Source organism: Adiantum capillus-veneris, chromosome 25 (assembly GCF_014529385.1).
Source record: "Adiantum capillus-veneris isolate H3 chromosome 25, ASM1452938v2, whole genome shotgun sequence".
NCBI classification, from domain to species: domain Eukaryota; kingdom Viridiplantae; phylum Streptophyta; class Polypodiopsida; order Polypodiales; family Pteridaceae; genus Adiantum; species Adiantum capillus-veneris.
The window spans coordinates 12,239,283-12,252,669 of record NC_140955.1 but is presented as its reverse complement, the minus strand read 5'-3'; the positions used below and the strand labels follow the sequence as shown (position 1 = coordinate 12,252,669).

General features: G+C 43.8%; 1 protein-coding gene across 1 annotated transcript; it reads right to left on the bottom strand.

Moving 5' to 3' along the window:
• Positions 1 to 2,756: 2,756 nt before the first annotated feature.
• On the bottom strand, positions 2,757 to 6,091 carry LOC147424428 (phosphoglycerate kinase, cytosolic-like). The gene is made up of 6 exons (XM_086500874.1): positions 5,477 to 6,091; positions 4,639 to 4,716; positions 4,303 to 4,563; positions 3,892 to 4,209; positions 3,373 to 3,531; positions 2,757 to 3,198 (listed from the first exon to the last, which is right to left on the bottom strand). The coding sequence occupies exons 1-6, from the start codon at positions 5,954 to 5,956 to the stop codon at positions 2,986 to 2,988; spliced, it is 1,509 nt and encodes a 502-aa protein (XP_086357000.1). The 5' UTR covers positions 5,957 to 6,091; the 3' UTR covers positions 2,757 to 2,985.
• Positions 6,092 to 13,387: the final 7,296 nt, after the last annotated feature.

The following is a 13,387-nucleotide window of genomic DNA, read 5'->3' as shown; positions in this document are numbered from 1 at the left end:
ATAGCCAACGTCCATGCTCTGAGCTTGAGCTCTTCCTTCCTCAACAATATGACCTCACCTCCTCGTTGAACATAGCTCGCTTCTCTTTCTAAATGCCGCTTTTCTCACATGACATGGTAGTTAGTCTGTAGTTGTAGGCGACCACTGTGGTTGGCTCCTTCAGTCTCTGTTGACTTCCGCAAGTCACAAGCCGCACAGTACTACGACAATAAGATGATAAGGGCGATGGTAAATCAGAGAGCCCAAGCCATGGTGGGAATTGACAAAGCAGGTGCAGGAGGCGCTATTGGTGGTATCCAAAGGCCTCATTATGTATTTGCAAGTCACAACTTACACGGTAATACAGCGACATATCATAATGATGATAATAAAATAGTGCCCAAGCCATGGCCAGAAATTCATAGAGCAGGTGTAGGAGGCAGTATTGGTGGCATCCAAGGCCTCAGCATACTATTTGGTGATCTCTTCGGTTTGCTGCTGCTTGTTACCTTCATTTTTGTTGTTGCTGGTTTTCTTATGGAGAACCCAAATAAGAGAGCTGCAGACGGCAAAGCATAGCAAGAAACATAAAGATGAGACGTATGGTTAAGCAATCTCATGTCTTCATAGTGGAGTCCGTGTAATCATGCCCCCCATCGAGAGTGAGCTTGTCCTCGTGCTGCATGTGTTCAAAACAACCTACTTGATCTTGGTCTCACCCTGCTTGGGTATAACTTGTTATTAGTGCAGTCCATGTAATCATGTCCCTGCTCTTACGCATGTCCAGCAGCGGTTACACCTTTCCGAGATTGCCACCTTTTGCATACATGGATATCAAAGCATCCAAGCACTCTTCAAGCAAGCTCTTCTGGACTATATCATCGTGTATCATGATACCTCTATGTAGAACAACGTATGCTCGTAAGGGCTTACTGGCATCACTCCAATGTGTCATCCGTTTCCTTTTCGTGGTTGTTCAGGCATCAGCCAGGGTTGCTGCTTGTCAAGCTCTGGAGTATATCATCGTGTATCATGGTACATTGTGTAGAGAACAGTCTGCTCTTAAGGACTGACTTGCAAAAAACACTCATACCTAGGGGAAAAAACCTGGCATTCTTAATATTCTTGCTCACTAGACCCATCACAAACGGTCAGGTGCACATATAACCCTATGTGCATGTGGACAGGCGAACTCCTACTTCTTCCGTTTAGGATAGTCTAGCAAGTGTGCCCTTGTGGCCTGTATGCGGGACGTGCATACACGAGCACTTTAGATTAGTTGCATACTCTCTGATTGCACATCAGCACAACGAGTGTCTGCTAGGTGTAGACATTCGGGAGTGTTCCCACACAGTTGCATTAGTATCTAGCACCTCTTATAAGTGAATTTCTTAGCTCATTAATAAGTGACATTTTAAGAAAGCGTGGGTTTTTAGTGGCATTGCCCAAGCCAGCTTTAATTCCATATATAAGCGACCCTAGGGTGCACTTCTCAAGCATAAGTCAGTACCCTCAATATAAGCACCAAGTACTTGCAGTACCTCAACATCTCTAACATTTTTGCATTGGATAAGCTGAGAGGCATCGCATCGGTACCAACGTTTTCAGTTACAGTCACAACCTCGACATGCCGTCATAGAGTCAGTTTCAGTCATAGCCTCGCCATACCGTAACAGAGCCAGCCATCAGTACCAGCGTTGTCAATTTTGAGCCACAACCTCGTCGTACAGTTGCAGATCCAACCATCGATACTAGCGTTTTCAGTATTCAGTCCAGGACGGCCGATCAACCAATGTTTTCAGACTTCAGCCCTAGCCTCATCATCATGATGCAGCCCCAAGCTAGCGTCTTCAGTTTTCAGCCTTTAGCCTCACAGATCCGAGCATCCAAAGCAAGATCCCATCAGCAACTCAACATCTACGACCATTGTGTCAACATTTGTGCAATCTAAAGAAAATACCTCTCTAGCAATAGACAGGCAGTCCCTTGGAGGGGGGGTTTGGGACTGGAGGGGTTTGGGACCCCATCTGGTGTTAATCTCCTATCTCTCTCTCTTTCACTCTCAAACCTTCACTCACTCTTTCATCTCTGTCTAGGCTTTGCACAGCTCTCGTGAAGTAAAAGGAACTTTCTCACGAAGTAAAAGGAACTTTGAGTATGCACTCAGCACTCATCCATGCTTCCCTTAAGGTTGCAATCACATTAACCAGACTGATCTGCATACTTTGATCAAAAGTCGATTTGTTGTGCATCACTTCAGCAATAAAATCAAGGAATTGGAGAGCTTGAAAAGGGAAGGCTCTTGTAGAACATGCTACCGCCACTCAAACTCATACTATCCAATGATTGTTTATTTGTACATAATCCATACAATATGAGCACATAAGTACTAATTTAACAGCAGCCTTCACTGATCTTCTTCGCTGCGTGTTAACAATGACAAATGTATTGACAAGCATCCCAACGCATTCTCATACAGGCCCAGCACAGAAATGATCCTTATGCAAACCAAGGTCTAATCTTCATCAACCCACAGACTATGATGTGCTCTACTTAAGGCAGGTTGCCGTTAACCTCTGCCACCCCCATCATTTCCGAGCCCTGTTTCTTCCTTCACCACCACCTAGACAGAGAGATAACTATGTTGGAGCCTCCCCCTTAAATTTCACACCTACGTTGCTGACCATGAAGCAGAATCACTTCTTGGATACCGGGAAAAAAAAGACATTCAATGTCCATGCTTGTAGTTAGATTTTATAGGCATAAAGACAAGTGAATGAAAGTGTAAATTTTTTTGACATTGAATAAAACAATATGGAACCATGCCCTTTCTGAGCTCAAGCTGAACATCAATCTCTTTATATTGGACGAGAGAAAATTGAGAACTCAAATCAGCTCTTGGCACAACTAGGTTTTGGCACCTATTTACAAAAAGGAAGAGCAAAGGATGATACAAGGTTCAAGATGTGTCGCGGCTAAAGGACATCATACGAAAACAAGTTCCCCTCAAGCTGCAACAGATACGACAGCTTCGTCTAGGGCTGCAACACCAGGCAAAACCTTGCCTTCCAGCAATTCCAAGCTTGCACCACCGCCTGTTGAAATGTGGCTCATTTTTTCGGCTACTCCAACCTTTTCGACAGCGGCAACCGAGTCTCCACCACCAATGATTGTGGTAACACCTTTTCCACTTATGTCTGCCAGCTTCTTTGCAATTGCCTGTAGGTTAACAAATTAACATATATTATATACATGCACAACCTAGGCTGATAAATCCACTGCATAAGCTAGGCTTTCCAAATGGTAATGCAAAAAATTTGATTGACGCTAAAAAGCTCTCATAAAAAAAACGATACTCATCAAACAGGGGGAGTAAACAGATAAGGACTGTACCTCAGTGCCAGCAGCAAACTTATCAAACTCAAATACACCCATGGGCCCATTCCAGATGACAGTTTTGGTTGTTTCCAAGGCCTCACTGAATGTCTTAATGGAATCAGGACCAATGTCAAGACCCATCCATCCTTCTGGGATGGCCGATGCAGGTACAGTCTGCCAAGAAGCCAGGGGCCCAACACTTTAGAAATCACTCCCAAATAACAATCAACATTGGAGGAAAGTCACTGAGCATTAGGAAAAACACAAACACAAGATCTCCAACACCCCCAACTCTACCAACACCTTCAAAACCACCCGCACCTTCAGTACGGTGCCCGTCCAAACCTTGGGCTAGCTAAATCATACTGAACATCACTCCTTAATAACTATTCAAAATGTAAGTTGCACCGCCATTCTCATTCTCAGGCACAGGAGCAAACCAACTTGCACGTTTGTACCTAACAACCTGCCCCTAGAACTCAAGGAGCATACTTACAAGCTTCACAAGAAAAATTCACAAAGAACTTGTAGTACCTTGCTATTGGCATCAGGAGCGAATTTGTCTGCAATAACAACATCAGTCGGCAACATTAAAGAGACGCCCTTTGCTTTCGCTTTCTCCATAAGACTGGTTGCAAGCTCGAGCTTATCCGCCTCCACCAAAGAAGATCCGACAGCAAGACCTTGTGCCTTGTAGAAAGTGAAAATCATACCTCCACCAAGCAACAAGATATCACATTTTTCCAGCAAAGACTCAATGACACCAATCTTAGAAGACACTTTGGAGCCTCCAACAATTGCAGCAAAAGGGCGTGTTGGGTTGGACACAGCCCCATCCAAATAATCAAGTTCCTGCGCCATACAAAATTGAACAATTACCAACTTGCCTCTTCAAAACAGGGCAGACGGATCCACACTAATCCTGTCTTGTCTCTCAGAGATAACCTTTTGAAGTAGAAAACCAGCCACTGAGGGGCTCAAATACTTGGTCACACCCTCAGTCGAGGCATGAGCTCGGTGAGCTGTGCCAAAGGCATCATTGACATAGAGATCAGCTACAGAGGCAAGCTTCTTGGCATGCTCAGGTTCATTCTTCTCTTCCTCCTTGTAGAACCTCACATTCTCCAAAAGCAGCACTCCACCATCAGGTAGAGCAGCCACTTTCTTCTCCACTTCCTCTCCGATCGAGTCGTCAGCCTTTTCCACCTGCAGAGCAGAAACATAAAGTCAAGCTTATGTTCAAGCCATGCAGCAAGACACAGGAGGTTCAGCAACAATTACCTTGAAGCCTAGTAGTTCAGACAACCTTGGAACCAAAGGGTTCAATCTGAATTTCTCTGTGACACCCTTGGGACGCCCCTGCATTAAGTGAATACTTAGAAAAATGAGCACATGGGGCTGAACATAGGATCAAGATGTTATACGAATTCTCTTATACAAAGAAAAAATTTGTTACATGCCATCCAAGAACAAGGACAGAAGACCCTTATTGTGTGAGCAGTACCATGGAAGGCCCCCCGATGGTTCCACAACAATGATTCTGCTAGTCTACTAGACAAAATGATGACAAGTGACATAAAAATTGAATCTATTCAACAAATGTCCTTCACAACAACGTCACCATCTGATAGATGTCATGATAAGGTCACAGATGTCCAGAAAAGCCAAGTGTGCATGATTTACATGCAGGAAAATCACTTGGAAATGATTGACGACTGAGCAGCACCTATACAAGGGAAACTATTGGCTGTGGGGTGCAAGGGACCAGGTGCAGGAGGCACAGGGTGCTGACATACTTTTGTTTTGTTTCTGAGTCAGGATGGGTATCCTTTGTCGTCCCAAAAGAAGACAAAGACGTAGGACACCCACACTCAGAGGGCAGAGGCTTTTGTCACTAGTTTCCCCTGGTGTGCGTGAGGCTCTCTCTCCACAACAGGCCAGGCTTATCTACCCCCTTGGACAGTGCATTTGGGAGACCCATATAGCTGTAGTTCTGGGCGTGACTGCGAGCCAGTACCTCATTTAAGAGACCCAGGTACTGCTGGAATGCTGACATACTAAAACCACTAGTTCCGTTAAGCTATGCAACGTGCACAGAGTCGAGGAGACGGATGCTTACCAGATGGGTAGTGAGGATGACCTTGGCACCATTCTCGGTGAGGTACTTGATAGTGGGAATGGCAGCACGAATGCGAGTATCGTCAGTGATCTTCAAACTGTCATCAAGAGGTACATTCAAATCGGCCCTCACAAAAACCTTCTTGCCCTTGAGGTCAGCCTCCTTAAGATCTCCCACGCTCCTCTTAGCCATGCACACCACCACTCCCCGGCTGCCATTGCCACCAGCCATGCTCACCTGGCTCGCAACGGTAGCTAACAGGTCCTGCTCGATGCAAAACACATTTCCAAACTTCTGCTTATGTCCGGTTGCTGCCACAAGGCCATTGAAGGAGTGCAAGCGAGTCGAAGAGCCGGACCTTCGAGAGGTGCTAAGGGCAGCACGCGACGAGGACGATGATGAAGAAGAAGAGATAGGGGAGGACGTGGAAAGCTTTGTGGCTGCAGTAATCTGGCTCAGAGATGATGCTGCCGCAGCCATGGCTTCGTCTGTCTTGGCGTCTCCACCAGCGGATGTGTATTATCGAGCAAAGAGCTACTCCTTGACCATGGAGACTAGAATATAAAGGCAGAAATGGCTGGCTACGAGGCCGCCTAAGAGGGCGAGGCGGGTGTGGTGAAAAGTCCTCCTGTCTCTCATGCGTCCTGCTAGGTGTTGCCTTTTGATCAAGTGATGGATAAACTCGTGAAGCTCCCCCATTGGTTGCTTCTTTTTGAGGCCCATAGCTCTTCAAACACTCATAACACCATCTAGGCTATTTCCTCATCTCAGGCTCATTTTGGCAATGTAGGAGAGGGAGAAGGAGCCGTAGAACAACCCGTTCGTAGGAATGGGTGAGCTTGTAGACACAAGTTACAGTTACTTGCCTGGCCCAAATAAGGCGATCCCCCTCCATCAAGCCCTCCCAAATATTCAATGCTACTTCTTTAATGGGAATGCAAACTTTGTAAGTCCAAGCTTTGTGCTTGAGTGCTCAAGTCTACCTCATTGGTTGTCATTTGTTTGGTTATTAGTGAGGAATCCCAATCCTCGATCGAGTACTTCCGAGCGGATAAAAAATCGAGCGAGCACGTACAATGACAAAGACTAGAGCAAAGTAAATCTCAAATAGTCTCAAACAAAAGAACCATACTCTTACTTTGTTGTTATAATTCCCCCATTCAAATCTGCACATCTAGTTCCATGTTAAAGAAGCACAAATCCATTAGCTTCAAGCTATTCTGCCTCAAATTGTAGTAATTTTATGCCCTCATCAACCTCTCAAACACTTGGTGCAAGTCTGGGTGGTCCCACCACCATGTCATGAATCTTCCACGTATGCATTTTTCTTGTATTGCAAAACCAAACATAACCCTCCACAGCCCCCCCAAAGGTTTGTGAAGGGTCTACCCGGGTATTTTTTGTGGTGCCATGAACATGGTGCGACAACCCCATGCTGAATATTATGTGAGGCATCTTTAATGAATCATCCACGTCTCTCTATTTGATTTTGTAGAATCCCAAAACATGTCATCTTACATCCTGGTTTAGTTCCTTCTTATTTCCAATACCGTCTTTGCAACTTTTATCTTGGGCCAATAATCTATTTATCCCTATGTGCAATACCCTCTCCCACCAATGGATTCAGTGACAAACTTAAGCCTATGGCTATCCTCCTCTAGTGCCACACTTGCATCCACAAAGATTAACTTCTTCTTCTTTTCTTCCTTATATTTGACCTATTCATATCTCGACTTTGCAAACCCATTTCTTCCATCGAGAAAGGAGTGAGACCGACCAAATTTCTAGTAGCCGAGGTAACAGATGATTGATTTAATAATCTCTGGGCAAGGTCTTGCATACCATCCGGGGCCATTGCTCGTCTTTACACCTTTAAGGTAGGGCATTGTACTTAACACTCTGAAGCATGGCCATTGCCATATTTATAGACAAACTTGTGGCAATGGTGTGGTCCATAAATGGTTATGTACCCAATCATTACCAACTACAAGCTCACTCAAGATGGGTTAATGGAGCTTTAAATTGCCAGAAAACATTGAAATGCTTTATTGATCCTAAATTCTCAAGAGATTAAAATATTTGAGACTACAGCACATGGTCTATGTGAAAGCAAAAGAGTGCTTTGAGAGTGTGCAACGTCTTTGAGAGGGCTTCATTTTTTGTGCAAGGCATAAGATGTTTCATTTACACTCGATGCTAAAAAAAGACTTAGGTTTGTCTAAATCCTAAATTTGAAGGAGAGAAAACCTACAAATTTTTAAGTGATCTTCTGTAAAAACCTTCAAATGTAGTCAATTTACCTCTAGTATATGGCCACGATTTTGATAAAAGATTTGTTAGGATGAATATAAGGAGATTCTCTCCGCAAAGCATGTTGCATGCTCTAGCCAATTTGTCAGCACCTGCATGCTCTCTCTCTCTCTCTCTCTCTCTCTCTCTCTCTCTCTCTCTCTCTCTCTCTCTCTCTCTCTCTCTCAAGTGAGAGAACTCATGAGATTGCTATAGGGGCTGCCATGATTGCATGAGCTTTGGTCGATTAGTATGCGCACTGCACAAAGGAGGAAGGCAGGCGTAGCCTCGCAAATTGCAGAGGGAATCTTACAAGTAATGATTTTTTTAAATAGAATGCCAGTATGTTGGAACAAAAAGCTAATAAACAGTGAATCCCAAGAGATACTTCTTAATGATCTCGTGGGATTACAGGTCAGAATAGACACAGCAAGATTCCTTTGGAATCTTCAAAGAATTAAAAGTGTGCCAGTAGGGTAGGGTCGCTAGCCGTAGAGAAAGAAGGTAGGGTAGGTAGCACCATTTTTTAGAAACATTAGAAAAGTAGAATCTACATACATGCTCTCTCTCTCTCTCTCTCTCTCTCTCTCTCTCTCTCTCTCTCTCTCAGTTACAATGTTGTGGACCTTCAATCTCAGGAATACCAAAAATGCTAAGATATCCAAAATTTGTTTCTTATTGTATCAATAGTGCATACATTTATTACAGATGTTCCAGAAGACTTTGCACAATCATTTACAACCGGCAATGACACAGCCACATTGTCCTATCGCAATTGTCCTCTACAAAAGTGATTAGTATCAGCCACATTCAAGTAAAACACCTTTAAACAAAATGCCGGTATGGGTTTGATTGAACTTTAACTAAGAAAAGCACTTTGTAGCTAACCATTTCTCTCCTTCTGTCACCGTGCAACTGCCATGTGATGTGGTTGGATCCACTGTTCCATCAAGTTTTTGGCTCCAAAACAAAAGAGCATTCCCTTTTCTTGGCTCAACATAGGTTCCTTGTTTCTCCTCCCCTCCACAATTGCATGTGCCATCACCCACCCAAGGAAAATTAGTTTCCCCTCCCTGCATGCCTTCTGTAAGATACATTAAAAAAGTAGTAAGTCCTCCACGTTAAATGTTGAACTCATCAACAAAGTAATCATGGTGCAGACGATCAAATTGACCCTCAGCTCTCTCTCTCTCTCTCTCTCTCTCTCTCTCTCTCTCTCTCTCTCTCATGTGTGTGTGTGCAAGTGTGGTAGATTGGTTATGCCATTTCCCTCTTGAATAACAAGTCTTGAGCTCAACTCTCCTAGTCGGCTAGATCTTTAAGGTCTCTTGGGATAATTTCCTATGACGTTAAAACTCTCTTTTTCTCGGGTGTGTGTGTGTGTGTGTGTGGGTGTGTGCTGATAAAAGAGGAAAATGGTATAACCTTTCTATCACCCGTGTTGTAGATTGGCTATGCCATTTCCCTCTTTAATAACAAGTCTTAAGTTCAACTCTCCTCGCCGACTAGATCTTTATGGTCTCTTGGGATAGTTTTCTACGACGTTAAAACTCTCTTCTTCTTATTCTTCTTCTTCTTCTACATAGCCTGCATGATAGAAGTCCATGTGTAGAGAGAGACGTATTGATCTTCTCTCTCGATGATGATGATGATGATGATGGTGATCATTGATATTGAGTATTCCAAAACCAGTACAACAGAGCGTGGCTGTTACAAACACAAAATTCGCAATTCCAAATTTTTTTAAACTAACTCATCCTTAATGTGTTGTGATCATTAGGACCGGGCAGCACCTACTCATCCTCTTGACTACAAATCCTGAAAGAACCGGGTAATTGCAATACTGAGCTGAGCGGCTCACTCCACAATCAATTTCCGCTTCAAAGTGGAAACATTGTGAGCAATCTCAGCACAAAACTTCCTGGTGTGCATCATAAGAAGACCCAGGTCATCAAAAACTTTGTACAAACGAAAGCATTCAGTAAGCGGGGGAAGATTTTTGGCATGCATCAAGGACTCGTACGCACATCGACGTGCGGTCCTAATTGAAGCAAAGAATTTACTTTTATGGAAGCCAATATGGGTATTCCTCATACATACGTCTGAGTTCTTGAGAAAAAGTTTTTTTCGAGCACTGTTTATATATAGTTTGTTTATAGTTGGTATGCACGCCGGCGTGCGGTCTTTGATGAGGTAGAAAATTTACTTTCATGGAAGCCAATATGGGTATTCTTCATAAGTACATTTGAGTTCTTGGGAAGAAGAATTGTTTATAGTTGGTATGCACGCCGCGTGCAGTCCTTGATGTAGGCAGAGTTTGATGTTGTCTTCGTTGCAGAGTTTGACATTGTCCTCACAGCACAGTTTGAATGCAAGGAGTGTCGCGGTTTTGATTTTCAAAGCTTTGTTTGGCAAATGGTGTAAGATGACTACTCTTATAAAGGGTCATACGCACGTCGACATGCGGTCCTTGCTGCAAGAAATGAAGCAAGCCAAAGTTGACGCTCGTCGTCGCTGCAAAGTAGTCGATGCAGAGTTTGATGTCATTCGTCCTGGCTGGAGAGCTACTCGATGGAGAGTTTAACATGGCTGGTTTGACACCCATCCTCGATGAGTTAATCGCACCATGAAGCCAATCCTCATTAGAGAGTTACTCTTGGTGGCTCCAAGCTGGTCAACTTTGTCATCATCTAGCTCGAGAAGATCAAGAGCCGCTGGGCTGAAAGGAGAGTAGGCACCCCACATAGAATTAAACTGCGCTCAGAAGCATTTGTCACCTACTTGACTCAAGCTTCATAGTAGGAAAATCTTTGACGGGGCATGAATCATTCTCAGGACAAGCTTGGCATAGTACCAGACACCTCTGCTACTGATGTCGGCATGGTTTTTAATTTCTCTTGGGCGGTCGTCACTTGGTTTCCCCCATTACCATGCATTTTGATCCCGAAAGCCTTCTAGCCAACAAAGAAGCTATTCCCACGGCCTAGAGTTGGCACAACAGAGGGACCATTCCTAGAGCCAACATCTTTGCCTCTTCTCTCGGCCCGACAGAGAAGCCTTTTTGCTGGAGAGTTACTCGGGTCATCAATTAATATTACCATTTTCATAACAATTAAGAACGTGGTGTAACTAAGGCCAATTAAGCCTTTGTTAATAAATGGTGGCAATAGTGAGCCTCCATTGTTGTCACGCGTGATGATGTTTAGCTACATGTCTGACACCTGGAGCTGGAGACCGTATCGCTAACCAAGCAAGGCCAATAGAGAAACAATGCAACAGCGATACCTATGAGGCCCACACCTTGCACGACACCCCCTGAGGGCCTTTCGCTTCATTAAAGCTGAACTGGCTACAAGAGTAACTATGCCAAAATCCGCATGGTTACAATTTTGTGTGCATCGTAGTAATAGGCCTTGCAAGATCCCCTTTTGTGACCATCAACAAAAATTAATAGTGAATGGCCGGTAATCAAGAGTAGCAACAATGGTTGTGGAGACAATGTTACATCAAATGAGTTCGAGCAGAATTGGAGGACTACTGGCAAAAAGCAATCATGGCCGAGAGCAACTCATCCTCACAATCTACCAGTTCCAATCATCATCATCCTCTCTCTCCCAGTACTATCATCAATATCCTCTCTCTATTGAGGCCCCAACTCATGATTCTCAGTTACTAGAATCAGTTATTGACTATTTCAAAAATCTCATGAGTTGCACCCCCACGTGGTAAGTATTGTGGACAATTGCTCCAAATCACATGCCTCTTAATCACATACCCCTGTGGTATACCAAAGTGCAGACAACTCTAGGACAAATTACCTCCCATAAGGTGTCTGCATCTCCTCCCTAAACAAAAGTAAAAAAATGACACACGATGGGTACACTTAAAAATACTTCCCATTTATAGGTCAATTTTGAAGCCTTTGATGGTATTTATACTAAAAAATTTATACTTTTAGTGGTTTTCTTCAAGACAAGCTCTGAGCTAGAGACTGGTTTTCCTCACATTTGTGCGAGAGGCTAGAGACAACTCCTGTCCCCCCCCCCCCCCCCTCTTTTTGTCAACGTTGGTTTCTCAATCTACTCATTATTTTAGAGCTTTACACAACATTGAATTATCACAGTTGTACACATAAAATACACGACATAAGAAAGCCCAAGTTTTAAATGTAGATTACAGATGAGCCCAAGTTCCTAGGTTTAGATTCTTTTGACGACACAAACCTAGAGGCCTCAAATATGCTTACTTAGTATATAGTGCCAAACTTCATGACAAGTATAGTGCCTAGCTTATAAGTACTCTACATGCACAAAAGAATGGGGTTGTTAGTTATCTCTAGCCCCCTGCATCATCCCATGGACTAACTCATAGTAGAATGACTCAATGCAGAAATAGCTCATGCTTTAGAGATAGGGCAAAATATTAGTAGGACAATGGGCCCCATTCTTGGTGTCATTCTCTCTCCTGTCAATCTGGTGTCCAGGAGTTTGCTACAATCTATTACCTTCCTTGCAAGATAGTATTGGACACAAACAACCACAGTGGACACAAATATGTATTGTGTTTCCATGCAATTCTCTCACTACTTAAGAGATAAATGCTTGCCCCTGTTGAATAGACATGGCAAAAGGTCATGTTCATGCATGATAAGCTGCAGCTACCTCTTCCATAGGTTTCATTGACATGCTATGCCCTCGCTATGGCACAATCTCTTACCATATATATGTGGTAGTGATGTGTGTGAGTGAACACACTAGGACCGCCGGGGCATTTTTTCCCTCTTTAGGAGGTTTTTTCCCACGTGCATTGTATATACGCCAATCACTCTAGGGCTATCTATCTTTCCATTGCACACTAAGTAACACACTCTCGATTGTGTGCCTTGAGCTTCCTTCGTCTTCTCCAAGCTGTGTGCGTTTCTCTGCAACCCTAATTCCAACAATTGGTATCAGAGCAGGTTGCGTCCTCCCGGGCTTAGTCGCCGGCTGCTCCAGCACACACCTGCTCACTTCCTGCGATTTTACTGAGCTTTGGCAAGTGTTCGCAGGTCAACAAATATTTTGGGCTAGCTCGTAGATCTTGGTCTGCTCAGATTACTGATTTGGGCTCATTTCGGCCTCCGTTTCCACTACAGGCAGTGTTGCACATGCTATTTCGTCATTTTGTGTAGAGTTTCTGTCAGTGCCGTTTTCTGCATAACAGGTGCCTTATAGTCTTCTACGGTTTGTGCTATATAGCACAGGTTGTTCCTGCTCCATTTCTCCTATTTTCGGGCAGTTTTCACATCAGGTGTAGCATTTACCATGGTTGATAACAACAACACAAATGTGTTCAAGATGTTTGCTGCTGAGCACAGGTTGGATGGGGACAATTACCCTATGTGGGCTTATATGATGCAACACGTTCTTGTGTCAAAGGGCATCTGGAATATTGTGCAGGGCATTGATGTATGTCCTGCTTCTGAGGATGTAGGCGATGTTGAGGATATTGCACGTCTTGCTGCAATGATTGCTGCTGTTAGAGTTGTTTTGCCTACGGCAGAACAAGCTCGTTGGGATGTTAAGGATGCGCAAGCTCATGCATTGATTTCGTTGTCTGTGAAGCGCACCATTGTTCCTCACA

Excerpts from the sequence above, each read along its gene's own strand:
- LOC147424428 (XM_086500874.1), bottom strand. The coding sequence starts at position 5,956 with ATGGCTGCGGCAGCATCATCTCTGAGCCAGATTACTGCAGCCACAAAG. Across the intron at positions 4,564-4,638 it reads CTGAACTACTAGGCTTCAAG|GTGGAAAAGGCTGACGACTC; the intron begins GTAATTGTTGCT and ends TCTGCTCTGCAG. Across the intron at positions 3,532-3,891 it reads CTCCTGATGCCAATAGCAAG|ACTGTACCTGCATCGGCCAT; the intron begins GTACTACAAGTT and ends GCTTCTTGGCAG.